At 40.7% G+C, this 27,977-nt stretch overlaps 1 protein-coding gene across 1 annotated transcript in view; it reads right to left on the reverse strand.

The window, feature by feature from the left end:
* Positions 1-6,685: 6,685 nt before the first annotated feature.
* LOC110969823 (protein crumbs homolog 1-like) overlaps positions 6,686-27,977 on the reverse strand; it is a 50,454-nt gene continuing 29,162 nt past the window's right edge. Inside the window, exons 7-13 of the mRNA XM_022219997.2 lie at positions 25,471-26,424; positions 23,828-24,369; positions 22,257-22,422; positions 14,929-15,790; positions 12,058-12,174; positions 11,784-11,910; positions 6,686-10,531 (exon numbers count right to left, since the gene is read on the reverse strand). Coding sequence (XP_022075689.2) covers positions 10,310-10,531; positions 11,784-11,910; positions 12,058-12,174; positions 14,929-15,790; positions 22,257-22,422; positions 23,828-24,369; positions 25,471-26,424 — 2,990 coding nt within the window. The 3' untranslated portion in view covers positions 6,686-10,309. The remainder of the gene's footprint in view (positions 10,532-11,783; positions 11,911-12,057; positions 12,175-14,928; positions 15,791-22,256; positions 22,423-23,827; positions 24,370-25,470; positions 26,425-27,977) is intronic.

The following is a 27,977-nucleotide window of genomic DNA, read 5'->3' on the forward strand; positions in this document are numbered from 1 at the left end:
TTGGTATGTTTTGCATTATTTGTATTTTATGTTTTTACCCATTTAAACATTTTGTATTTTTAACGCCTGGTGGACAGTCGCTGCATTTTCACTGCCATACTGTTTGTGCATGTGGCAAATAAAAAAATCGAATCTAATCTAAAAGTTACATTACAATCAGGAATGCAAAAAGTTTTAGTATATTTACATATTAGTGTTTGAATTATTGTAGCTGTTATTAAAGAAAAGGAAATAACAGACCCCAAAAAAGAACTATCAAGCAGACAATGGGAGCAAAAAGCACAGCAGAATATCAAGTCTAATCCAGCCATTGTCAGGCAGAGTTGAGATAGAGAGTTTGCAAAGAAGCCCACCTGGCTAAATGAATAGGCAATGTTGTCAGGGTTTAGAGGAATCAGTCGACTGTGAGGCTGCCGTATAATACAGCCGCTGTCAGCACTGACAAGTCTCAGAAACACACACCTCTAATCTCAACCCCCCTTTCTTCTCCCCCTCAACCATAACACACAGAAAAAATGACACCCCGCGCAAATATTAAACATCTTCCAAGGCCTATTCCAACATCTTCTTTTCTCTAACACTGCCCACCCCCCTCACTCCCCATCCCTCTCCACATCTCTCTCCCATCTTGTCTTGTCCTTGTCTCCTCAGAAGCCCTGGCAGCCGGATCATCTCCGTCTCTTAGTGTCAATTAAAAGTGAAATATCTGCATTTGTCAACATATCATTTGTGGTGGGCCCGTGATGCACCACTGATTTGTCGGCCGATTCCTGACACTGGGGAGGGAATGCCGAGGCAGCAGTCTCCCTCATTAGACCTGGAGCTGGCACCATGATGGCTGACACCGCCGGGAGGCTTCGCTCCCTGCCGACGTGATACTAACCCAGGAACAGGCCTCGTCTGTCAGTCCTGTCACTTGCCAGCCAGCCATCCAGTCAGGGAGAGCGAGGGGTAGATGGGTGGAGGAGGAGACACGTGAGGGTGGGAGGGCACGCTCGTTTCTGAGGGCCAGGGAGGGAGGGAGACTGTAATGAAGTGTATAGCACAGTGCATTATCTGTCACCATGTTTGAAGAACAGGGTTGACACGTTGATGTGGTGACAGTAAATTCTCAGAATGATGACTTACAACAGGGATACTCCATTCACAATCAAACTTATCAAAAATCTGTTTCATTAAGTGATAGAAACGCAAAGCAGCAGACATAGGACAGCAAACAAAATAGATGGGTCAATACATAGTTGCCGGACTTTTTGTATTATAATTGACATTTTTGCTGTTTCCAGGTCTGTAAATCAACATGGCCGCCTATAACCAAACACCACATGGCATTTTAACAGAATTTTTTTCTAAACATTATATATACAATTGAGTAAAATTGAAATTGAAAGTTGTTTTTTAAAGATATTGTAGTAAACCTGTTGACTACTTTATATGAAATAAGTCAGAAAGCCTTGGAGTCTGGCCAGTCGTTTCTTCAGGAGGAAATGACATCATGTGGAGCAGGTCATGTGATCTGGAATTAACACACTTCATTCAGAGGTGTTTTTGTAATGGTGAACTTAGTGGAAAGTGATTTCCCAGAAACACATACGATCTGTTATTTTCCATCTAAAATTTAAGGTAATGGCCAAAAAAGAAATATCTGTCATGATTATCTCAACTTAATTTTCTGTGATGGAAAATTTGAAACCTGTGCATCTTTGTCACAAAACCATTTGTGTTTTTTCATAGATTTCTTGTTTAGGTCTTTTGGAAATACGACACCATCTGTTGTCAAAAGTATAAATACAGCAACTTCAATGATTACTTTAGGTGATTCAGAAATCTGTGGTCATCAGACTTACTTAGTGGCACAGCCTCTGAACCTCTTTGAGTGATTCTGATCTGGCCTGTTTGTTCCACTCATCAGACTTAGCCACAAACCCAACAATGGCAAAGTCACAGGAGCTCAGCTCAGACCTGAAAAAGTAAATCATTTAATTAGACAAGGCAAGAAAGTCACTCAGACTTTCAAAGTAGCTACTAATCTCAGAATCCTCTGTGCAAACTGTGAGTATGAAGTGCATGGTCCAGTTTTGTTATTGCCATGATCAGAAAGAAAACACAAACTACCACCTGCTGCTGAGAAACTATCGGTCAGGATGATAGAAAATTAGCCACAAATCACCAAAAAGCAGGTCTGGAATGAATTAAAAACTGTCAAAACACTAGAACTGTTTTAAATTGCCAATGGGTGCTGAGGTTGCCATACAAGGAGGAAACACGTCCTCTAATAGCAGCAACGTGAGGCTTGACAGGGAGAAAGAAAATGCATTCTGGAGCAAAGTTCTGACTGTTAAAAAAATGTCATATGGCCACAATAGAGAGAAGGTGAGGCCCTTAACCCCAAGAACACCAAGCATACTGTCAAGCATGGAGGTGGTAGTATTATGCTCTGGGGGTGTTTTGGTGATAATAATGAAGAAGGAGGATTACTTCCACATTCTTCAGTGAAGCCTAAAATCATCAGTCAGAAGGTTGGGTCATGGATGTAGTTGGGGGTTTCAACAAGACAACGACCCCAAACACACATGAAAGGTGAGAAAGAAGTGAATAAATTAGAACAGAAGTAAGGCTTTAGACTGCTTTCCCCAATGCCCTGACTAAACACCGTCAAGAAGCTCTGGACAGTGATGAAGAAACAGCTCTGTGTCAGAAAGCCAGCTAAATTCTTTTTTGTTTTTACTATGAGACATTAATACGCATGATTTCCAATAGAGAACTGGAAAAATTAGGGTGTTCAGAAACAGTAGTGTATAATATTTGACAGGTGGCCTATCAATAAAATGATTTGTTAAACAGGTGAACAGGTGAGCATCAAGAAAGCGAAAAGGTGGAGGGGAAGGGAGCAGGAACCAGCACTGACCCAGTTAGAGGTGTACCACTGAATGTGACTGAAATAAAATAGAACATGAAGCATTATTCACATAATCAGGTTGGACTTCATTCAAATTATTTATTATTAATTAAGTTGTATATTATTAATTAATATAATGAATGGTACTATAATACTTTTTCTGTACACACAGCACAGCACAACTGCAAAAAAAGCTGAAAAACGAGTTTCATCAATTGACATTGTTGCCTAATCGACACCAATAAACAGTTTGTGATTTTCTTTCTTTTAATGATTTGTTGGTCAACAAGCATGTGACCGTTTGAATTTAGTATATCAAATCAGATCCAGTCGACAGCAAAATCCTGCACTGCTTTTAGGATCCTGTGTCGTCCTGGCAGTGACCCTGGTCCCTCAGGAGACACGTGGACCCAGACCATACCAGCAGAACACCGAGCCGCTAGATCCAGACCCTCACTGTGGAGGTGAAGAGGTTGGGTTTTTCCTTTAATTTGTCACTCGTTTATATCTCTTATAGTGTTATATTTCTACGTACCTCTGAATGCAATGGATGTGATGGAAATTTAATTTGTAGTGCTCATCATTAAGCAATTCAATCTAATATGGACAAAGAGACACACAGGAGACCTATTCCTAAGACTTCATTAAATGCATGTTTGAAAGATAAAAACTCTAACATCATGATTCAGATAGATTTTTAAGTTACAAACAGTATGATGATTGGTTGTGTTGACAATGTTAGTAACTGCATTAATAAACTATTGTAATTTAAAGTCAGATTTCTGTGTTGGTTGATTTAAAACTAAATTCTAGTTGAGGTTGCCTTCATTTGGCTTGGTAAGTTCCTTTTATCAAATTTCAGATATTTCAGTGAAAACAAAGTATTAGCATGGAGTCTGACTGATAAGGTTCATAGCATGTGTTGCTTTAGTTCTTGTTACTCCACTGCCAAGGAATGTGACAGAATTATGTGACAATCAGAGTTGGTTTGTCTGTCTGCCTGTGCACAACATTACCCAAAAACGCAATAACAGATTTTAATGAAATTTTCAGGGAAGGTAAGAAATGACACAAGGACCAAGTGATTAGATGTTGGCAGTGATTCGGCTTATAGTCTGGATCCACAGATTTCTGTATCATTGAGATAGTGGCGTCACTGTAACCATGACAACAAGTGAACACTACATCAGCTGCCTGCTGACAATCACATGATTGTCAACTTTATCAACTCTGCTGTTATGGATGCTCCGAGCGCAATTGCGTTGTTCTGTGACAATGACAATAAATATTCTGAATCTGAATCTGTGATCCTACTACAAATCCACCGCGGCTGACTGATCAGGACTTATCCATCTGAAATCATGCAAGGAACAATTGATTAAACTGTGGAGGTGTTTCTGAGTCCCATCAAGTCCCATCAAGTCCCATCGCCCTCTACATATTTAGGTCACATGATTCGGTATCTGTACATGCAGAACACACACCTTTGCTCAGTGAAAGGTCATTTTGTTTGTGGGTTCACATTCTACGATGCCATGATTTCTGATCACCAATTACCTAATAAACTAGTGCTGCATTTCTTTAAAAAAAAATGCTGCATTTTTGACACTGCCTTATGGGGGAATCAACAGCCTTGGAGGGGTACTGCATTCTCTGAGTGTCTTGTTGGATTTTTGGTTCTGTCTATAATATATTGTCGTATGTGCTTTCACTGCCTAAGTGAAGTGTCCAGAGATGACATGTTGTGAACTGATGCTACATGAATTAAACAGAATTTAACTTCAGATGTATTCATGTTTTAATTAATTAATGAAAAATGAATTCAATTTGGTGACTACACAAAACTGGATGTAATTTTCACTGTATTACTAATACAGAAACTGAAAATTTCCTCAGTGTGTATTTATCTGACTCTTATTGCCTTGCTGGTTATGTTTGTGCATCCTATGGCACAGCGTCTCTGTAACCATGACAACAAATGAACACTACGTCAGCTGCCTGCTGATGATCACATGATTGCGATCCCACGACAAATCAACCGCTGCGGGTCACAAATGAAAGATTAGCTCTCTGAGTGTTTTCTGGTTTTAGAATAGTATGACCATTTCAAGATTTCATGCTGGCAGCCCTACTCCACCCCCACACTGTGGGATCAGGGAGGAGAAAAAGAAGAAGAGGAGGGTTCTTGTCCTGCTTCACTTGCCATCATTAGGAGGAAAAACACTGACCAAGCTAGCAGCCACCCTGGGTGGGAGTTGTTCAGACACACAAAGGAATGCACTAATATAGCTTCAAAGAGAGGAGATGGGGAGGCAGGGAGGACTGGAAGGATGAGCAGTACAAAGTGGGAAAAGAAGATGTTTTGATAAAGGAGAGGCTGTGTAGAGGGATCAGCAGTTCATCTACTCTGTTTTTCTTTCCTTTAATTCTTTGAATGTTTCTGAGTGCAGTAATCCATATATTTATTTTGTTGCAGAAACACTATACTTAACTGTGGACAAAGATGTTAAGCCAAATCGTGAACATCATTGAACAGCCATGCATGTCCTCGTTCCTGTAAACAGTTTGTTGTCCTGGGAGAGAAAGGGCTGTTTCTATAAATGACAGATTTACTTCTTTTTCTCTGCCTGAAACAAAATGTAATCGCTGACAGTCAAGAAACATACTCTGAAATCATTCTTTATGTTTTTGTACTGGTTAAACAAGATGCTTTTATTTATTTAAACCAGGGAGACAAGAGAGTTTGGAAATCTACCAGAAAAGCAAGAAATTAGTCAGAGATTCCCTTAGGTCAAAGCTGAGTCTCTCAGGGCTAATAGAGCCACTTATGTACTAAAGGGGCTTCTTGTGTTTCTCATCTATTAGTAGAACTTTCTTCATTGTGATTCTTTATTAGGCTGTTGCCAATATATTTCAGTTGAGGCATCCACACAACCAATTAAGGATTTCTACTTGGGTACATCAAATTCAGGCTTGCATTAACTTCTACACGTGTGTCATTCTAAAATTGGAGGACATTTTTACTAATGACTAACACTACCACTAAATAATATACTAATACTAATTTACATTTTACATAAATAAGTTTGTCCTGTTGGTCAGCAGTAACAGCTAGCTAAATATCTAGCTTCTACTCTTGAGAAAGTGCTAACATTAGCATGGAGTACGGTTAGCAAACAACAACAAACAACATGGAGTAGAAATGGTACTACTGATGTGCAAGCTGAGCCAATCAAGCCTTTGATAGTTTATTACCTATTATTGATGAATATGGAGCAGAAAATTGGAATCTATGCCCCTATGTGCATCAGAAAACATGATGACAACTTCCTGGGAATAAAAAGAGGAGCTGTTTGTTGTCTGTGTTTGGTTAACAACATGAAGCCAACAAAAGGAAAACAAGCATTCATAACGTGACAACAACATTTACATCACATGGACCCTCGCAGATGCAGAAAGTATGACTTGGTCTTTAGAGTGTTCAGAGAGGATGAGCAGCAGAGCACCGGACTGCATTATCAAATCAGTTACGTTGGAGGACATATTTTAAACGCCGTCCCAATATTGGTCAACTTCAGGCCAACCTCAGGTAGGTTAAGTAAAGCGTTTAATGCAGGAGAGTTTACTCTTTGAATAGTGAACCTAAAACTGAACGTCGTTCCAGATGTCTTCACATATTATTTACCTAAGTGTGTCTCATAAATGTAGCGTTTTTTTTCCTGCTGGAAATTGAAAAACTACACAAAATGCACAGAGCTACTAAATGCAAGAAAATAAAAATCCATGTTATTCATTTCATTGTGTTTATTTTCACTTGAACACTGTGTAAAACACATTTAATATGCACAACTTTTATTCCACCTTAAGCAACTTTTCCCCTATATACACAAACGTACAACGTAACTATCAACAGACATTGAAAGCATACGCCTTACGTCAACCACAAATAGTATTTTCTTCATATAGACAAGTGTACTCAGTACTAATGAGGAGTTTTATTCCAAAACGAGATTTTTGAAAACATTGGCATTGTCATAGAAACGACTGGCACCCCAGGAACAGCAGTTTGATCATTCCGGTCAGTCAGAACCTGAATATTAGTCACAAACTAAATGATATTGAACAACTCCAGGAAATCATTAATATTTCCTGAAGTGACCATGTGATGCAGTGGAGTAAAACTCCTCATGTACTGACCCACAGTGAGCTGTACATGGTACAGATTTATTTAAAAAACAACTCCAGTGTAAAACACTACCATTCTGTAACTAGCTAGGATATGTATCTGGCCTGTATATAATATTAAGTCACAGAATTGTTTAATACTTTATGCTGGTATAGTACCGTAATATTATTGAACACGTGAATATTTGAGCAGAGATACACTTTGACTGCCAGTGGCCTCTTCACGAAGGCTTTAATTCACCTGAGCAAGAACAAAAAACATCACAGCATGCTTGGCTGACATGGACGCAGAAGAACATGAAGGCACATACGAGCATTGCATTATGCACATACATGTACATTCCCTGCAGTCATTTTAAAGGGGCATTTCATGATTTCTGACCTTTATTAAACAGACAGCCTGTAAAAGGAAACAACTTCACTAATAATAATCAAAAATAACTGCTTATTTTTCTCCACAGCACCATCTCCATCAGCACAGAGTTACGGTTATGACATGCTCACCACTTTGCTGCTGAATTTCTGTTTTCATTATTTTGTCACTTCAGTCATTTCTTCTTTTCCACACTCCTGATCGATGCTGAGCCTTCATTAATAAAATTTCCTGTTGTTTTTTGTTTCTTTACATTAAAGGCTGACCCGTAAAGTAGTGGCTGTAAGACATGTGTTGTAAAAGTTACCAGGGACATGTTTATTCATGGCAGCTTAAGTTTGTTGTGTTGGAAAAATGCTGTGAAAATTGAAAAGTTTTGCACATTCTATTTACTGGAAAACGTCTTAAATTAAAACTGAAAGTCTTTCTGTAATGTACGTCTGTTTTAAAGGAAGGACAGACTTGTCAGGTGTAAGTAAGGCTTCATCTGACAAATAATAAAGAAGTATGTTATGTTAAGTATGTTATTTTTCGTCATACAAGGCATGAAGCCCTAAATTTCCCCTCTATTATGCTCTGCAATAAGTACAAGCTAAAATGGGGAAGGTGTCACTGAAATCCAAAGAGGACTTGACTCTCCAAAAAGATCTGAGACAAAAAGATCAGGAAATGTGCAATTTCTGTCTTTTTCCACTCTTTAAACTTTCATAAAACATAACAAAGATGTGGACGTCCAAATCATTCCACTCTGCTGAGCATCTCATTCTTGTCCAGAACCATGGGCATTAATGTGTTCCTCTAACAGTTTTCACTTTTTAAAATTATAACTGATTGTTTGGAAGTGAGCTGCAGGGATTTTCTCAATTTAGCCACAAGGTCGAACTTTGATGTTGGCTCATGAGTTCCCAAGATTTCCCAAGAACTTTCTCAGGGGTAAAAGTTCATCCAGGCAGTTTTATTACTTTGCAACATTTGGCTCCATGCACCATGATCAAAATTCTAGTTATTGCCCCTTTAAAACGACATATACTCAATAGTATTGACCGGTGTTGTTCTAATTCATATTCAGCTGTGACTTGCACATTGCTTCCCTTTTTCACAAATAATTCTATCTTTCTATGTGAAACAGTGCATCAGACTGAATTTATATCAGACCAGCACCTTTCATTAACTGTTAAAGCATCCTGGTTGAGTGGTTTTGAAAGCTTAGCAGCACTGGTGAGTACAGAGTGAAAGGCAAGTGGGCAGGTTAACGTCCTGGAGTACAGAAGTGAGTGCAGCGGCTTCACACTCTCCGAATTCTTCAATTCTAATAAGTAGTTCTTTACATTACTCCCAATGTCAAAGTCAGCCTGATCAGTATTTGTGAAACATTTTCATGTAGCCAGGCCTAAGGTTTGTATGTGTAACTCCACAACTATGATTATAACTTGACTGTAGTTTATTGATATTAAACCTTAAACATTTGGGGAATACAATACTTTGTTCTCTTTTAGAGAGTGAGATGATAGGATCAGTCTCATTGTATAGATTCAACAAAATGCCACACACACCTTATGTTTGAACGAAAAAGAATATTCTTTTCAATGAAGATAACATTAAATTAATGGTAAATCCAGTGTAGACATTATTAAAGACATTTTTTCCCTTTTTCATGTTTTTCTCTCTGATACTGGAAGCTGTTTATGTCCACAAATACTGATGTGACCGACTTAGACCACAGCCATAAGACTTCTACAATTAAATACTGTTCCCCCTGAAAACTTTACAAAAAAAATTACAGTGACTGGAGCTCAGAAGATTACATACAACACACGATAAAACACTCACAGCATAATTACACAGTGATTAACCGTTTGAGTCATACAGTGCACACTGACAATATACTACAGCAGTTTTGACGTCCATCCACTTATTCAGTTGAGTGTTCTGGGATCACATTCAATCAAATGAACAGTCTGAATGTTTAAAGTCACATCAAAGACTGCTTTTATAAGGAGTGAGAGAAGCTGGTGGACTCTTTGGATTAAGGAAAACCTGCAGACTTATGACTAAATAACACTATCTTTACCTTCAGAATGCTCTTTCCCCATGGGTCAGGTATTACATTACAAATATTGAACATGTGAACACTGTACAATTTCTGATTTTGCAAAGGAAAAATGAGGCTTTAATGAAAACTACATTCTTTAGACAAATGGCTGAAATCACAGTGGACAGACCCATTATAGTGGAAGAGATGGAGTCAGCTAGCATTAGCATTACCAAGGAACCTGTGATTGAGGAAGCCAGGCTCGAAAATGGAATCTGCCTCCCAAAAATGTAACTATTAATGAGACACCCCTGCGTGTATGTAAGGGATAATACTACAAGGCGTATGCTGGTAAAGAAGGGGCTCCCCTGGCATGCAGTACACATACACATTCCTCTTTTTATTGTTGAAAGCAGAACCAGGGGTTACAGCTCTTACTTTGTTAAACCATCAAGGATGAACTAGTTTCCTTTCTATGACTGCATTGAGGTTATCACAGCATTTCAGTTTCAAAATAGTGCTTGAGACAGTGTCTGGGACTCAACTTTTCAAAGGGATTTCTAGGGTCAAAGCATCTTTTGACCACATTCTACCCAACCGGATAGTCAGCCTCTCTCACCCTCTGGTCTTGACCTGTCCACCTCTGAGGCTCCAACGTCAGTAGTATTTTCCAGGCAGAGGATCCGTCTGTGGTTTATCCTCATTATCTTTTCAGTAGCGAGTGAAGGCAAAGCAGTATAACACTGCAAAACAGATGTTCTCTCCACCCATACCTGTACACATCCTCTGGATGTAAAGCTGTGAGGCGAGGCATCAGGCCTCAGATCAGCCTCTCCTCTGGGGGCACTTTGAGGACGCTGCCCATTTCCAGCCTGGCACCAGCTACCTCCTGTGAACTGGGGCTGTACGTGCCCTCTGACTGACGCTTCTTTCGTGCCGTCATGATGAGGAAAAACACCACCAGGATGGCCAGTAAGACACACAGAGTGGTCAGCGGGATGGTCACTGCCAACCAAGGAATCCGCTCCTTATGTTCCTCTTTCTGGAAGGACACAGAATATTATGTGTACATGACAGCCAGCCACCCATCACATTTCAAATAATCCACGTAGAAAATATTAAAACATGCCGTAGTTGTGTAAGTGTTCTTGTCCTAAGACCAAATAAAAAAACTAGGAGAAAAGAATGTTACCAAATAAGAACCAAATAAGTCTGGACTTCCCCCTAAAATGACATTTTTCTCTCGTCCCGCCCCCCTGAAGACCAAACTGAGTCCCAAATAAAACAGTTAAAATGAAATTTAAATCATTTTATTATTGGTATTATTTTTTTTTCATTGATGTCTCTTGTAATTGTGGGAACATGTTTTTATCAACCTAATATTTTAAATAATAATCATTATTCATGGAACGTGTCCCACAACATGTTAGCATAACCTTTTTATCTGGCAGAAGAAGAAAACAGTGAATCACATGAATTAACATCATCAAACAGTTTTCCTAAAGAATGAGCAGAGCAAAGCTATGTCCTCTCTTCTGTTTTTCACATTTCCATCACATTGTCAGGTTCTCTTCGAGGCTTTTTTTCACTGTTAAAAGGTGTTTTCCTTGCCACTGTCGCCTTTGGGCTTGCTCTGGGATTCAGGCATATGGATTCTGTAAAGCATCCTGAGATAACTTGACTGTAATTGGCGCTATATAAATAAAATCAATTGAATTGAATTGAACTGAATTGAATTGAATTGTCAGCTTTGATTGAATGTCTCACTCTACCTCATATTATCAGGATCAGACTCATTCTTTGGACTGTTTTCCATCAGTCAGTTTGTCCTCTTGGTCAGCAGTAACAGCTAGCTAAATATCTAGCTTCTAATGCTGAGAAAAAGCTAACATTAGCATGGATTAGCAACCCTGCTACTGTGAGTAGAGTAGGGTTAGAAAACAACACAGAAAACATGGAATAAAAATGGTAACATTGATGTGAAAGCTGAGCCAGTCAAGCCTTTGATATTTTATTACCTATTATCGACCAATATGGAAAAGAAAACTGTAAAAGACAAGGTTTATTTTTCAACAATTCTGAAGCAAATGTCCTCCAATTCTGGAATGAACCACATATATCCATACAGTACGATGTTTCAATATGTTTTTTCTTCAGCCTGATGGATTGACTTTTGCCTCCATCCTCCTCCCTCTTTAACCCCTGCGAAATTAAATCTATATACAGTCAACTGTGAGTATAGAGTTCTGACAAGGGACACACAGCCAGTGTTCATGAAAACATCTGTTACTTACGTTGCTCTCACACTGTATGCCACTGTAGCCCGGCATGCACACACACTGGAAGTGGTTCAGTCTGTCCAGACAGGTGGCGCCGTTGAGACAAGGACTGGACTCGCATTCGTCTATTTCTGTCTCACACCTGAAACATATCAGGAGGTTTTAGCACAACACTGACTGACAGAGCAGCAGCTCACACACACTCCTGACCTTTAACTTGGATGTGGTTCAGACACACTTTACTTCACAGCAGGTGTGTGGTGAGGAACGTGCAGCGTTCTCTTCTCACCTGCCACCTGTGTATCCAGGCTTACAGGTACAGTTGCCTCCAGAGTCAGCTCCTATACAAACCCCTCCATTAAGACATTTTGTGTTTGCATCACATGCAACTGGAGGGAAACGCCACCTATTAGACACAAAAGTACTTTCTGTTACAATCTAAAATGTATGATTTTATAGCAGCACCGCAGCTAATGATTTTTTTTATCATCAACTAGTCTGCCAAATAGATTTTCAGTGAATCGATTCATTGCAAAACATCAAAAATAAAAACAAAATTCCAGGCCATGTATTCAAAACATTTCCTGTGTTTGACCTGTATTAAAACTCCAAGATTTTTGAATGCAAAATTAGAACAAGTGGTGAATCATCACACTGAATAAGGTAGAAACATAAAATGCTTGACATTTTTAGTGCAAAAAATGAAATGACTAATCATTTCAGTTCTATTTTACATTATTAATACAATGAGGTGAACTGGAGCTTTCAATTACAATCATCACTGCAGAAACACAGGTAACATTAAGGACTGCACAGAAGGTGTGGTTTTGAAACTTTGCATTATAAATTTGTGCTGTTACATCAAGAGCCCGCTGCTCAAAGGTAAACTCTAGAAAGGTAACTTCATAGAATGATAAAAGTTTTATTAATTGCTTGTATTCTGACATTACTGTTATTGTAATTAATATTATCTATCTATCTATCTATCTATCTATCTATCTATCTATCTATATATCTATCTATCTATCTATCTCTATCTATCTCTCTCTCTCTCTCTATATATATATATATATATATATATATATATACACACACACACATACATATAGAGTTGTTTACATGTATATATTGGAATTGTTTTTATTTAGGAATTTTTTTGTCGTTGTTTTTGTAGTTATCTGTCTGATGGAGAGCTTGTTGCACCAGAATATCAGTCATAATGTGTACCAACTACTGTATGTTCTGCTTGACAATAAAGTGGCCATTCTATTCTACTCAAAAAAATTAGCATATTGTGATAAAGTTCAGTATTTTCTGTAATGTACTGATAAACATTAGACTTTCATTTATGTTAGATTCATTAGACACAACTGAAGTAGTTCAAGCCTTTTATTGTTTTAATATTGATGATATTGGCCAAAAAGTAAAGAAAAACCAAAAATCCCTCTCAAAAAATTAGCATATTCCATCTGACCAATAAAAGAAAAGTGTTTTTAATACAAAAAAAGTCAATCTTCAAATAATTATGTTCACTTATGCACTCAATACTTGGTCGGGAATCCTTTTGCAGAAATGACTGCTTCAATGCTGCGTGGCATGGAGGCAATCAGCCTGTGGCGCTGCTGAGGTGTTATGGAGGCCCAGGATGCTTCGATAGCGGCCTTAAGCTCATCCACAGTGGTGGGTCTGGTGACTCTCAACTTCCTCTTCACAATATCCCACAGATTCTCTATGGGGTTCAGGTCAGGAGAGTTGGCAGGCCAATTGAGCACAGCAATACCATGGTCAGTAAACCATTTACCAGTGGTTTTGGCACTGTGAGCAGGTGCCAGGTCGTGCTGAAAAATGAAATCTTCATCTCCATAAAGCTTTTCAGCAGATGCAAGCATGAAGTGCTCCAAAATCTCCTGATAGCCAACTGCATTGACCCTGCCCTTGATAAAACACAGTGGACCACCACCAGCAGCTGACATGGCACCCCAGACCATCGCTGATTGTGGGTACTTGACACTGGACTTCAGGCATTTTGGCATTTCCTTCTCCCCAGTCTTCCTCCAGACTCTGGCACCTTGATTTCCGAATGACATGCAAAATTTGCTTTCATCCGAAAAAAGTACTTTGGACCACTGAGCAACAGTCCAGTGCTGCTTCTCTGTAGCCCAGGTCAGGCGCTTCTGCCGCTGTTTCTGGTTCAAAAGTGGCTTGACCTGGGGAATGCGGCACCTGTAGCCCATTTCCTGCACACGCCTGTGCACGGTGGCTCTGGATGTTTCTACTCCAGACTCAGTCCACTGCTTCCGCAGGTCCCCCGAGGTCTGGAATCGGCCCTTCTCCACAATCTTCCTCAGGGTCCGGTCACCTCTTGTAGTTGTGCAGCGTTTTCTGCCACACTTTTTCCTTCCCACAGACTTCCCACTGAGGTGCCTTGATACAGCACTCTGGGAACAGCCTATTCGCTCAGAAATTTCTTTCTGTGTCTTACCCTCTTGCTTGAGGGTGTCAATGATGGCCTTCTGGACAGCAGTCAGGTCGGCAGTCTTACCCATGATTGCGGTTTTGAGTAATGAACCAGGCTGGGAGTTTTTAAAGGCCTCAGGAATCTTTTGCAGGTGTTTAGAGTTAACTCGTTGATTCAGATGATTAGGTTAATAGCTCGTTTAGAGTACCTTTTCATAATATGCTAATTTTTTGAGATAGGGATTTTTGGTTTTTCTTTACTTTTTGGCCAATATCATCAACATTAAAACAATAAAAGGCTTGAACTACTTCAGTTGTGTCTAATGAATCTAACATATATGAAAGTCTAATGTTTATCAGTACATTACAGAAAATACTGAACTTTATCACAATATGCTAATTTTTTGAGAAGGACCTGTGTTCTATTCTATTCTTGTGCAGTTATGTTAGCACATGGATAAAAGTGGGAGTTTTCATGAAAGATGTGAGATGGTCTGAGTGACCCCAAACATTTGAACAATAGTATATGTATTTCCAAATGCACAGTTCTATGTTTGATAGTGATGCTGTCATATTAACTTTAGGAGGCAGAATGCTCTTTGTACTTGCCTAAATTAGACAGGATAGGAAAACACACTCTCCTGATCAGATGACACATGGTTAAAAAAAAGAGCTGCAGAGATAAAGAAAGGCGTGTACTCACTGGCAGCGTTTGCCGATGTATCCAGGAGGACATGAACAGGTGTGAGTTCCCACCGTTTCCAGGCAGAGTCCTCCGTTCACACAGCTAAACTCCAGGCAGTTATCCACCTCCTCCTTACAGTCTTTCCCTGTGTATCCAGGCTCGCAGTCACACCGGTAGTCAGCCAGGAGGTCTTTGCATGTACCATAGACACAGGGAGCTGAAGAACACTCATTTATTTCTGTTTCACACAGCTCCCCCTCCCAGCCAGGGCTGCAGCTGCAGTTAAACTCATTAAACTGGTCCTGGCACACGCCCTGGTTGAGACAAGGCTGGGAATCACAAATTGGGGCACCTTGACATCCTATGATTGGTTCATGTCCGCCCAGTCGAGAGAACCGGCTCATCTGAGGTGCTTCTTGTACATTTATGAGTGGCAGATAGACACCACCCACTCTCACCTCCCCTAAACATCCGGTGTATTTTTCTGCAAGCCAGATGTTGGTGTCATTGAGGAAGTTGAGGTTGCCGCTAACTCCAAAGGTGCCACCAGCTCTCAGCCCATCGACTGTGAGGCGCCAGCGGGACACTAGCTGTGTAGGCTCTGCCATGGTGAGCTGGATGTGGTGCCACGCCCCGTCAGCGATGGTCCTGTCACTTGTAAAGGCCAGCAGCTCTGCACCTGCCCCGCTGTCCAGCTTCACCAGCAGACTAGAGTTGAGCAGGCCAAGGCAGAAGACTTCAGCTCTGCTCTCGGCCCGTAACAAGATCCCATTCTCATCCCGCGTTCGTAGGTCCATGGTGATGTTGGTTACAGGGGTCAACAGGGAGCTGTTGGCAACATACTGGAGAGAGTTGTCCTGAAAAATGGCTTCAGTTAGACCTGTGGGAGGACAAAGTCATGTGAGCCAGGTTGCTGAAACTAACCATTGTATGTAAGTTACAAACAAGTTAGCATGCTTTCTCTTCAAATACCTTTCTCTCAACTGTTGTTTCCACTGCACTACCTTCTCACTGCTTATTGTTCTTATACGTTGCTTGCCTGTTTTCTCACTGTTATTGTTCTAGCTGTAAGAAGAACCTTATTTCTACTACAAATCACTGTTCTGCCAAGGAACATGGCAGAGTTACACACGTGGACAAAATTGTTGGTACCCCTCAGTTAAAGAAGGAAAAAACCACAATTCTCACTGAAATCACTTGAAACTCACAAAAGTAACAAGAAATAAAAATTTATTGAAAATTAAATAATCAAAAACAGCCATCACTTTTGAATTGTTGATTAACATAATTATTTAAAAAAACAAACTAATGAAACAGGCCTGGACAAAAATGATGGTACCTCTATAAAAGATTGAAAACTATTTGACCAGAGTGACATGATTAACTCAGGTGTGTCATTTAATTGACATCACAGGTGTTTCCAAACTCATAATCAGTCAGTCTGCCTATTTAAAGGGAGACAAGTAGTCACCCTGCTGTTTGGTGAAAAGGTGTGTACCACACTGAACATGGACAACAGAAAGCGAAGGAGAGAATTTATCCAGGACATCCGAAAAAAAATTATAGACAAACATCTTAAAGGTAAAGGCTATAAGACCATCTCTAAACAGCTTGAAGTTCCTGTGACAACAGTGGCTCATATTATTCAGAAGTTCAAGACCCACGGGACAGTAGCCAACCTCCCTGGACGTGGCCGCAAGAGGAAAATTGATGACAAATTGAAGAGACGGATCGTTCGAATTGTATCCAAAGAGCCCAGAGCAACCTCCAAAGAAATTAAAGGTGAACTCCAAGGCCAAGGTACATCAGTGTCAGATCGCACCATTCGTCGTCGTTTGAGCCAAAGTGGACTTCATGGGAGACGACCAAGGAGGACACCACTGCTGAAAAAAACTCATAAAAAAGCCAGACTGGAATTTGCAAAAATGCATGTTGACAAGCCACAAAGCTTCTGGGAGAATGTCCTTTGGACAGATGAGACCAAACTGGAGCTTTTTGGTAAGGCACATCAACTCTATGTTCATAGACTCAAAAACCAAGCATACGAAGAAAAGAACACTGTCCCTACGGTGAAACATGGAGGAGGCTCAGTAATGTTTTGGGGCTGCTTTGCTGCATCTGGCACAGGGTGTCTTAAAAGTGTGCAAGGTACGATGAAATCTGAAGACTATCAAGGCATTCTGGAGAGAAATGTGCTGCCTAGTGTCAGAAAGCTTGGTCTCAGTCGCAGGTCATGGGTCTTCCAACAGGACAACGATCCAAAACACACAGCCAAAAACACCCAAGAATGGCTGAGAGAAAAGCGTTGGACTATTCTAAAGTGGCCTTCTATGAGCCCAGATCTGAATCCCATTGAACATATGTGGAAGGAGCTGAAACATGCCATTTGGAGAAGACACCCATCAAACCTGAGACAACTGGAGCTGTTTGCTCATGAGGAGTGGGCCAAAATACCTGTTGACAGCTGCAGAACGCTCATTGACAAATACAGAAATCGTTTACTTGCAGTGATTGCCTCAAAAGGTTGTGCAACAAAATATTAAGTTATGGGTACCATCATTTTTGTCCAGCCCTATTTCATTAGTTTGTTTTTTAAATAATTATGTTAATCAACAATTCAAAAGTGATGGCTGATTTTGATTATTTAATTGTCAATAATTTTTTATTTATTGTTACTTTTGTGAGTTTCAAGTGATTTCAGTGAGAATTGTGGGTTTTTCCTTCTTTAACTGAGGGGTACCAACAATTTTGTCCACGTGTGTATGTGATGACTGCTGTACATTTGTCCTTCTGTTAATCTGCAAATCTGTCTGAGTGCAATATGACTCAAAAATGGACGAATTTGGATGAAATTTTCAGGGAAAGTCAGAAATGACACCATTAATCAACTGCTGCAGACCACAGTTTTTTAAAAAAAGATTTCATTCATTGGAAATCATAAAACAACTGAGCAGCCTTGGCGGAGTAATGTACTCCCTGAGTGCTTTTCTTGTTACTCTGCCAAAGAACGCAGCAGAGTTATGCAACAAAAGGTGTATGTTTGTCTATCTGTTAGCAACAACACTCAAAAACGGAATAAAGAATTTGGATGCAATTTTCAGGGAAGGTCAGAAATGACACAAGGACCACCTCATTAGATTTTGGCAGTGATGCAGCTTATAGTTTAGATGCATGGATTTGTTAAAGATTTCTGTGTCATTGCGAAAGAGTGACATGGAGTCACTGTAACCATGACAACAAGTGAACGCCACGTTAGCTGACTGATGACGATCACATGATTGTGATCCTACTACAAATCCACCGCTGTGGACTTATCAGGACTTATCCAGAAATTATCAGAAATTATCCAAGGAACAACTGTTTAAATTGTGGGGGTGTTTCTGAGTCCCATCAATTCCTGCCGCCCGCTTCATATTTAGGTCACGTGATTCAGTATCTGTAGAAAACGTACACATGGATAACACACGCCTGTACTCAGCACAAGGTCATTTTGTTAGTGGGTACATCTACACTGCTCAAAAAAATTAAAGGAACACTTTTTAATCTAAGTATTGCACCAAATCAGTGAACCATGTGGGATACTGATCTGGTCAAGTAAGTAACTGAGGGGCTTTTTAGTCAGTTTCAGCTGCTTTGGTGTTCATAAAATTAACAACAGATGCACTAGAGGGGTAACAATGAGACAACCCCCAAAACAGGAATGAGTTTACAGGTGAAGGCCACTGACATTTTTTTCCTTCCTAATATTGTCTGACTGTTTTTCACTAGTTTTGCATTTGGCTAGGGTCAGAGTCACTTCTGGTAGCATGAGGCAATACCTGGACCCTACAGAGGTTCCACAGACAGTCCAACTCCTCCAGGATGAAACATCAATGTGTGCCATTACCACAAGGTTTGCTGTGTCTCCCAGCACATTCTCAAGCGCATGGAGGAGATTCCAGGAGACAGGCAGTTAGTCTGGAAAGAGCTTGACAGGGCTGTTGATGGTCCTCAACCCATCAGCAGGACAGGTATCTGCTCCTTTGTGCAAGGAGGAACAGGATGAGCACTGCTATAGCTCTACAAAATGACCTCCAGCAGACCACTGGTGTGAATGTCTCTGATCAAACAATCAGAAAGAGTTTTAATGAGAGTGGTCTGAGGGCCCAGTGTCCTCTAGTGCCCACTGTGCTCGCTGACCGGCACCGTGGAGCTCGGCTGGCAACACAGGAATGGCAGGTCCACCACTGGTGCCCTGTGCTTTTCACAGATGAGAGCAGGTTCACCCTGAGCACATGTAACAGGCATGAAAGGGTCTGGAGAAGCCGTGGAGAACGTTATGCTGCCTGTAACATTGTTCAGCATGACCGGTTTGGTGGTGGGTCAGTGATGGTGTGGGAAGGCATATCCATGGAGGGACGCACAGACCTCTACAGGCTGGACAATGACACTCTGACTGCCTTTAGGTATCAGGATGAAATCCTTTGACCCATTGTCAGACCCTACATTGGTGCAGTGGTCCTGGATTCCTTCTGGTGCACGACAATGCCCAGTCTTATGTGGTAAGAGAACTCAAGCAGTTCCTGGAGGATGAAGGAACTGATACCATTAGCTGGTCCCCATGCTCACCTGACCTGAATCCAATAGAACACCTTTGGAACATTATGTTTTGTTCCATCCGACACCATCAGGTTGCTCCTCAGACTGTCCAGTAGCTCAGTGATGCCCTGGTCCAGTTCCAGGAGGAGATACCCCAGGACACCATCTGTCGTCTCATTCAGAGCTTGTCCCGGCATCGTCAGTCATGCATACAAGCACATGGAGGCCATACAAACTACTGAATACCATTTTGAGTTGCTGCCAAGGAATTTCAGCAAGATGGTCTAGCCTGCCACATCAGTTTTTCACTTTGAGTTTGGGGTGTCTTGAATTTAGCCCTCCTGGGGGGGTTGATAATTTTCATTCCCATCAAACAATGTGGCACTTTTCATTCCTAACACATTATCCAGTCCATATCAATGCTAAGATCCAGTTTGTTTTTTTCCCCGTATTGAAATATGATGTATTTTCAAAGTGTTCCTTTAATTTTTTTTGAGCAGTGTATATTAAATGGCCAGATTCTATGTTGCCATGATTTCTGATCATTAATAACTAATAAACAAATGATGCATTTCTAAAATAAAATAAAATATAATAAAAGCTGCATTTTTGACACTGCCTTATGGGGGAATGGACAGCCTTGGAGGAGTACTGTGCTCTCTGAGTGTCTTGTTGAATTTGTTAGGTTTCTGTCTGTAATATACTGTTCTAAGTTCTTTGACATGCTATGTGACGTGTCCAGAGATGACATGTTGTAAATTGATGCAATATGAATTAAACAGAATTTAACTTCAGATGTATTAATGCTTTCTGGAAGTATTCAAATCCATCAAATCAAAGAGTTGATATGATGGAAAATGAATTCAGTTTGGTGACTACACAAAACTAGATGTAATTTTCAGTATATTACTAATACAGAAACTGAGAAAATTTCATCACTGTGTATTTATTTTACTCTTATTGCATTGCTGGTTATGTTTGTGCGTCCTACACAATGAGATTTTTTTGGGTAGTTTTTGATTTTTACACAATATCACAGAGTTTGTGTGTCATGTGTGACGATGAAAGGAATGTTACACTTATTTTATGCACAAAATTGGTTTATTTGTCTAATTTTTTACATTGGAATTTTGTGAAAATGGAGAAACAGTGGCATCCCACCTGTCTCAACTGTTCTTTGTGTGTTATGGCTAATTGAATTGTATAGTGGAAAAGGCAGTTCTGGGTGAAGCTGGTTCCAGGAGTATAGATCTCATTCATTTTTACCACAGAAGGTGTTATATAGTTGAAGCTCTTCTAAAGGTTCCCATCAGCATGAAACTGTTTTAGCTCATTTATTTTATTTGATTTATCCATTAATAACTCCATTACAAAATATCAGGCTCCTCAAAGGCAAAAAAATTGCATGCTTGTGTACTTAAAATTTAGGGAAAAAGCGGAAAACCCACAATGCATTTCTGCAAGAAAAACCGAATCACTGACCTGAAAATTTGTTTTCATCAGCTGAAAACACAATCTGCAGTTTAAGTCATCTCTTTGAAACTTTGATAGGCATTTTGCTTAATGTCATCTGAGATCAGGTTGTATTGTAGTTTTTAGACATGAATAAAAAAAACACAATTTCTTCAAAACACAGAAGAAATTATTAAAATGGATTGCTGCAATGCCAAACTGAAAAGGATGGATGTGTGTCAGTTCAGTTGATTTATATTTACTAGGGGTGTAACGCGAAGTAAAAAATGGTGAGATAAAATTCAAAGACGCATGAAATAAAAAACGTGAAGGGGTGCCGCGCACGACTGAGACTGATGATTTTTGACCCTCCTCGCCGACCGTAGCAAACACTCGCTTTAAAACGGAGGAAGACGAGGTTGAGGAATTACCTGACGCTCCTTCGTCAAATAAATCGGTTGTGTGGACCTATTTTGGCTTCCTATGTAAATGACGAGAGAACGGTGAGAAGATTGCAGATCAAACAAAAACCGTGTGCAAAATATGCCGCTACAGTTCGCCGTATACTGCAGCCATCAGCCGTTTCCAGCTAGAATAGTCATTTACCACATTAACAATGTCTACACTGGATTTATCATTCATTTAATGTTATCTTCATTAAAACATTTCTATGTGACCCTAAACTTTTGATCGGTAACGCATCAAAGAATGACTGCTGACAAAACCCAACATGCCCCCGCTGACCTGTAGGAGTAAACCTCCAACAGAACCAGACTCAGGGTGGGGGCGCTGTGTGGACTGCTAGATCTGAACCATGTATTTCTGTGCTCAGTTACACTACAGAAAACTGGAACACAGAATGTAAAAACCTCTTCACGAAACAGCGATTCATCCCACTATACTATTAGCTACTTTTCTTTACTGCAGTAAGAAATTGCTGAAAGATCCCTTTTATTGCCATGTAGTTTTTCACATACACTGTGTTGTTGCTTCATGATCCCAGTTCTGCTGTGCAAAAAAGCAGCTACCATTAGCCATACGTGTGTTGTGCTTGTATACGGTAATCTTTCTTCTCAGCACTCCTTTCAGGACTCTTGAAGTCAGGGAGTTCCCTCCCTGTCTTGTAGCAAGGAGTGTTTCCTTTGATGTCAAAGGGTCTAAGGTTGGCAGGGTACTTATTCTTAAACAGTCTGTCAGAAACTTTTCAGAACTTTAAGTCTAATTAAGAAATTAAGAGGTAAACAAGAACAGCTGACCTGGGCTGACTTGACGTGCCCTGCCTTGATGAAAACGATGATAATCACTGGATTACTCACATTCATAACCATCCTGTAGATCCACACAGCGTACTCCTTCAAAACAAGGCTTGTCGATGCACCACAAACGTGTCTCACACAGCTGGCCTGAGTACTTAATGGAGCAGTTACACCTGAAGTCATTCCAGGTGACCTGACACTGTCCACCATTGAAACAGGGCTCATCCTGTGCACAGACAAACACAGATGGATTAGATGATCACTTGCAAAGTATCTCACCTGATTCGACCGCAGTGGTAAAAGCTACAGAGAGGATTGAGTGCTAACCTTTGGATCAAAGAGACTAACAACCAGATCAATGTTAATAGGGTTGAAGCAAAACAGCCGGCTATCAGACGGTGCTGCAATTAGCATGAGTTCAGTGTTAGAGCCACACACTGAAAAAACAAAACAGTGTTTACTTGAGGCTTTTCTTTAAAACTGAATGTTAGCAGATCAGAACTGGCAATGTTCAGTCCATAACATGGCTGTAGTTGTTTGGAAGAAAGCAGTATTGGTAGGTTAAAGTTTTATTCCACTTATTTGCAACAGGCTGAAATTTCTCTTCAGAAGTATTCAATGGGTTGTAATGTAATGGTACATGGTGTAGTGGATGAATTGTAAATGACCATGATATTTTTTTAATCTATCAACATCTCATCTTCAACTTGTTAGACACATACATCATGACAGGAAAACTCTTAAACAAAAGACCAAATTCCCTGATAGCATAATGAAATGCACCCAGAGAATTGTTTGTCGCATAGAAAGTGTCTTAAACTGAAGAACAGTAGGAAAATCCTGAATGATTTAGCTCATAATATATTAAAAAACCAAAGAGAAGCATCAGCCTGACAATGTCAACTCCAGCCTATTGTGCAACTGATCAATACATAATCATCCCCAATGTTGCACATCATATAGCTTCCACAGACAAATAGCTCGAATGTATCTCTATTACATCATCCGATGTTGTGGAAACAAATGATTGAAGATATATTATTATTAGAATTACTGTGTTGAGAAGTTGGATGGATGGATGGATGGATGGATGGATGGATGGATGGATGGATGGATGGATGTGTTGGATCATTGTAGTGCAAAAACTTGATGTTTTCAAAATTTCTGGCTTTTACAAAATTTGGTCCAAATAATGTTTTGAATTTCTGCAGGTGAAACACGGTGGTAGCAGCATCATGACGTCAATCCAACTGAGAATTTGTGGCTGGACTTGAAAAGGGCTGATCTCTCACAATTCCCAAGTAGAGCTTAAGGCAGTTTTGCAAAGAATAGGGTAAAATTATAGTGTTTAGATGTGTGACTGATACCTTTCCATACAGATTAATTCTGTAATTGCAGCCAAAATTGCATCTACTGAACACCTTCTTGAAGGAATTCTTTTTTGTAAATTCTTGTTTAAAAAGCTGAATTAGAACACAATCGGTGTTAGAAAAGAGCGCTTCTTCATTGTATAGGTTAAACTTATCTGCACCTTTCATGAAATCTAGACAGAGATACCGCTCAACTCATTTTTACCTCTAATGTAGTTAAATGGATCATACAGCTGACTGTATAAAGTATTTCTTTCTTACCTTGCATGTGTTATCACTTTTGCATCCCAGCAGCATATTCTCCTCTGTGCTTGCTTGGTAAACCTCTACCCCCTCTGGATGGCCCTCAGTGGCCAGATGCTTGTGGTCCAACCGAATGTCCTGTAGACAGCCCTTGAAATTTCCACCCCATGCGTTCATGTTCTTGCCTGCAGGCAGCCCTCCAACATACACTACATCCCCGGCCTCTATACTCACGTTCCCTAAGGATCGATGATTCCCCGCCTTGGGGAAGACCACGTGGCCATAGTTAACCTTTATGGTCACCAAATTGTTGTTCCCATCCGTGACTAACTGGGCTTCTGTCAACAGTGTGGTGTGGGGGCTGTAGATAGCAACAGTGCCTTCCTTTAGGTAGATTGTCAAGTAGGGCTTTTCTTCTCGACAGAACTGTAGGAGCAGGCCGTTATGTTTGAGGGAGCGCATTAAGAAGGAAACGGTGAAGTTGTCTCCATGCGTTTCAGAGATGTTGAAGGCAGAATAGCTGGTGGTGTTCTCGTGGCCAAGTGTCCAGGCTGGGAACGCTGAGGTGGGACAGGAAGGACAAAGCTGTCAGTAGTCAATTCCAAATCAGAGATACGACTCAGATAGGCCCATGTGAAACAGTTCTTTAGTCTTTTGTGTGGCTTTGGAGGTGAGGTAACATCTAACATTACCCATGAGAGGTATCAAAATTCAAATATGATTTAAAAAATAAATGCTAGTCTATACTTACACTCCACTGTAATTAAGACAGAACTCCATCTTGGTCCATTTCAGTACACAGCAAAATACATCTAAAGGCTAACAATGACTAAATGCTCCACTGAACATCACAGGAAGATTTTCCTTCCTGTGGCAATCCAGCTGTATAATTTCTCTCTGCTATTTTTTTTAATATATTTTTTTGCATTTTCATCATTATTCATATGATCATTTTTAAATATGAGCAACTGGCACAAAACAAATATTCCTGGATTTTTGACACTCTCCTCACTCTCATTTAGGAGTAAGGGTGTCTTTGTGACTGCTGCTCTTTTACATTGAAGCACTTTAAATTGATACATTGTTGAATGGTATAACCAAATTCAACTGGTGTTTACTATTCTTTATTCTCTTTTTTTTTTGAGAAATGCTTGATATGACTCCAGAGAAATGTCTACAGAAAAATGATAGATAGTGTTTACATCCTTAGAATTGCATTAATAATGCTTTGTTTTTGCTATCATGGCAGTCCAAACAGCTGAGAGAGTTCACTCCAGTACAGATCAGAGGGTGTAAAAAGCTCAGAATGTGATACTTTCAGTTTTATCCAGGTAAAGTGTTCATTGGGTGTTTTTCAAGAAAGTTTAGAGTTTAGTCATACATTTAATTCATCACATCTTCACTAAAAATCAGAAACACCACCTAGGATACATGTTTTAGCAAACTAAAGAAGCCTGATAATACTGAAACTGTTCAACATGGCCACCATTGAATTATTATTATTGTGTATTAACTTTATTTTTATAATACAGAAGTTCCCCACTCTAAGAAAACCTTACCTACTCTGTAGCTGCAAAGTAATTCATCCAGAAGTCTGTAACTGGAATTCATATTTTCAAAAAAGAGAGTGAACACAGGAGGTTTGCTGTAAGTACTACTACCTTTTTCACAGTGTTGTCCGTAGTAGGGTCGATGACACTGGCAGCTGGCATTAACCCACATGTCCACACACTGTCCATGCTGCATGCATGGGTCATCCTCACACCAGTCTTTTTTGGTACATCCCAGTTCCAACCCCTTATTCTCCTCTCTGATGAGGTCCTGAGGCAGCAGCAGCTTACGGTCAACCTGAAGGTCTTCCATGCAGCCGAGGAATCCATTTCCACTGGACAAGTTGACCAAATATTCCTGTGGCGCCCCTCCTATGTACAGCTGTTGAAAGGAGCTGGGCTGAAGAAAGATGAGATGGTTGTGACCCTCGTTCTTCACCTGGCATCCCTCCTCACAGCCAGGTCCTTTCACTGTCAGAACCAGTCTTTCATCCATGGTCACAGTGACCTGGTGCCATTCTCCATCATTGACTGGGCCGGGGTAAGTGGCCTGCAGGACCTTCCCTGATTTCACCTTGGCCTGGAGGGAGCCCTCAGCAAGCTCCAGGGAGAAGAAGCGCTCCAGGGTGCCCCGATAGTACAGCAACATGTTGGGCAGAGTGCTCCTAAATCGAAGCTGCATGTGGAGCCCCTGGTTGTAGTCATCCGTCTCTTTCTTTGTCTTGTTCTTCAAAACAGGCAGCTGCATGTGGACGTAGCCCTCGGAGTTGAAGGAGAAGGTGGTGGAGGTGTTGCAGCGTTCTCCAGTCCAGCCAGGCGGACACAGGCAGGTGTAACTGTGCACGCCATCGTCGGTCAGGATGGGGACACAGCCGGCTTCGTGCTGACACTGGTGCTGCTGGCAGCCGACCAACCTGACGTCACAATCTCGCCCACCCCAGGGCTCCTGGCCGGGCTCTGGCGGGGAGCAGTGACACCGATAGGAGTTGGCAGCGTCTTCGCACGTGGCACCATTCTGGCAAGGACTGCTGTCACACTCATCTATGTCCACCTCACAGTGTACGCCTACATGGGGAGACACTGACGCTCAGTGCTGCAACTTACTCAACAACATTTATACAACTTTATGGGAGTCATATTTATTCTAATAATGTAGCAACATAATTACTAACAGCAAACAAGACAGTCTGGAAAGTCCAAAAGCATTCAAAGACATTCTTAGATACAGAGCTAAGCATGTACTCAGCGACAGATTAACAAGCAGTTTGGTCATGAAAGTTCCAGAGTAATTTGCAGAGGAGGAAATGACTGGAGGAAACAGCTGCTAATCGAAGAATTACATGTCAGTAAGATTTGCAGTCATCTTTAACACACTGTTTGTCCTACTGATCGCATCAGCTATGGCATTATATGCTTGTCAGACAAACTTGCACCACATACACACCCTGCGGAGGAAATCTAGTCTTTCTACCTGGTGGTCAAAGTCGCCTCATCAAACTGCATTCAAGATTAAGCCGTGGCAGCAGCAGGCAGCTCGCATTAACATCGTCCTTTAAAATACGTTACACCCAAGGAACACTAAAGCTGTTTGTCCTGTATGTGCCAGGGCTCCACCCTCACACTCGAGCACATAACTTTTTTCTATTGTAATGCAGCATTAAAATGTGCTGAACCGTACTGTACCTGTCAGCCACCAGGGTCCACAGCAGCAGCACAGTAGCAGCAGCATCAACCTGCTTCCTCCCATGATCCTCTGAGGCAACTGCCAAAACTCTCCTCACAGTGGGATGACACAACCGGTCCCCCTTCTCTCTTTCTCTGTTTCTGTCTTGCTTTTTCTGTCTCTCTCTTTAGTTTACAAAGCAGAAGTACTCCTCCTCTCTGTATCAGGCAGACAGGCACAAGTGATTATGAAGCAGCCCTGTCTGCCTTTCTTTCCTCCTTCTCTCTCCCTCCTCCATCCCTCCCTGAATCTACCCCCCCCCCTTCCTCACACCCCCTGCTCCTCTCCCGTCTGCAGCTCAGCCCTATCAGAGCGGTAAGCCTCCAGCCTCCAGCTGGCTCCTGTCAGTGCCTGACAAGAGGAATGCAGTGCTGCAGTCCCCTCCCTGCTCCTTGTGCTGACTTGTGGAGACTCACAAGCTGCTGGGAAGAGCCAGCAGGAGGTGCTGCAGGTTCAAGGCTACAGTTAGGCCAGGCCAGAGCAGGGCAGAATTTAGACATGGAGTCCACATTCATTCTTTAATTAGGCTTTGCAAATGTTTGATTATCACATTTTTCTATTGCTTTGTTGGAAAACAGTAATTTGGAGCTTAAGTTCTGCTATTATTCTTATACCTATGAACAAAACAACCCAGAATTCTTTATCTGACTTTGACTTTGATATATAAACGACTGATATATATTTTTTGGCTTTATGTACACTATCGTTCAAAGGTTTGGGGTCGCTTAGAAATTATTATTATTTTTGAAAGAAAATCTTTTTTTTTCATTGAAGATAACTTTAAATGAATGATAAATCCAGTGCAGACAGTATTAATGTGGCAACCATCACTCCTGTGTTCTAATACTACATTGTGTTAGCTAATGGTGTTTAAAGGCTCATTGATGATTAGAAA

This window comes from Acanthochromis polyacanthus, chromosome 7, assembly GCF_021347895.1.
Source record: "Acanthochromis polyacanthus isolate Apoly-LR-REF ecotype Palm Island chromosome 7, KAUST_Apoly_ChrSc, whole genome shotgun sequence".
Taxonomy (NCBI): Eukaryota; Metazoa; Chordata; class Actinopteri; family Pomacentridae; genus Acanthochromis; species Acanthochromis polyacanthus.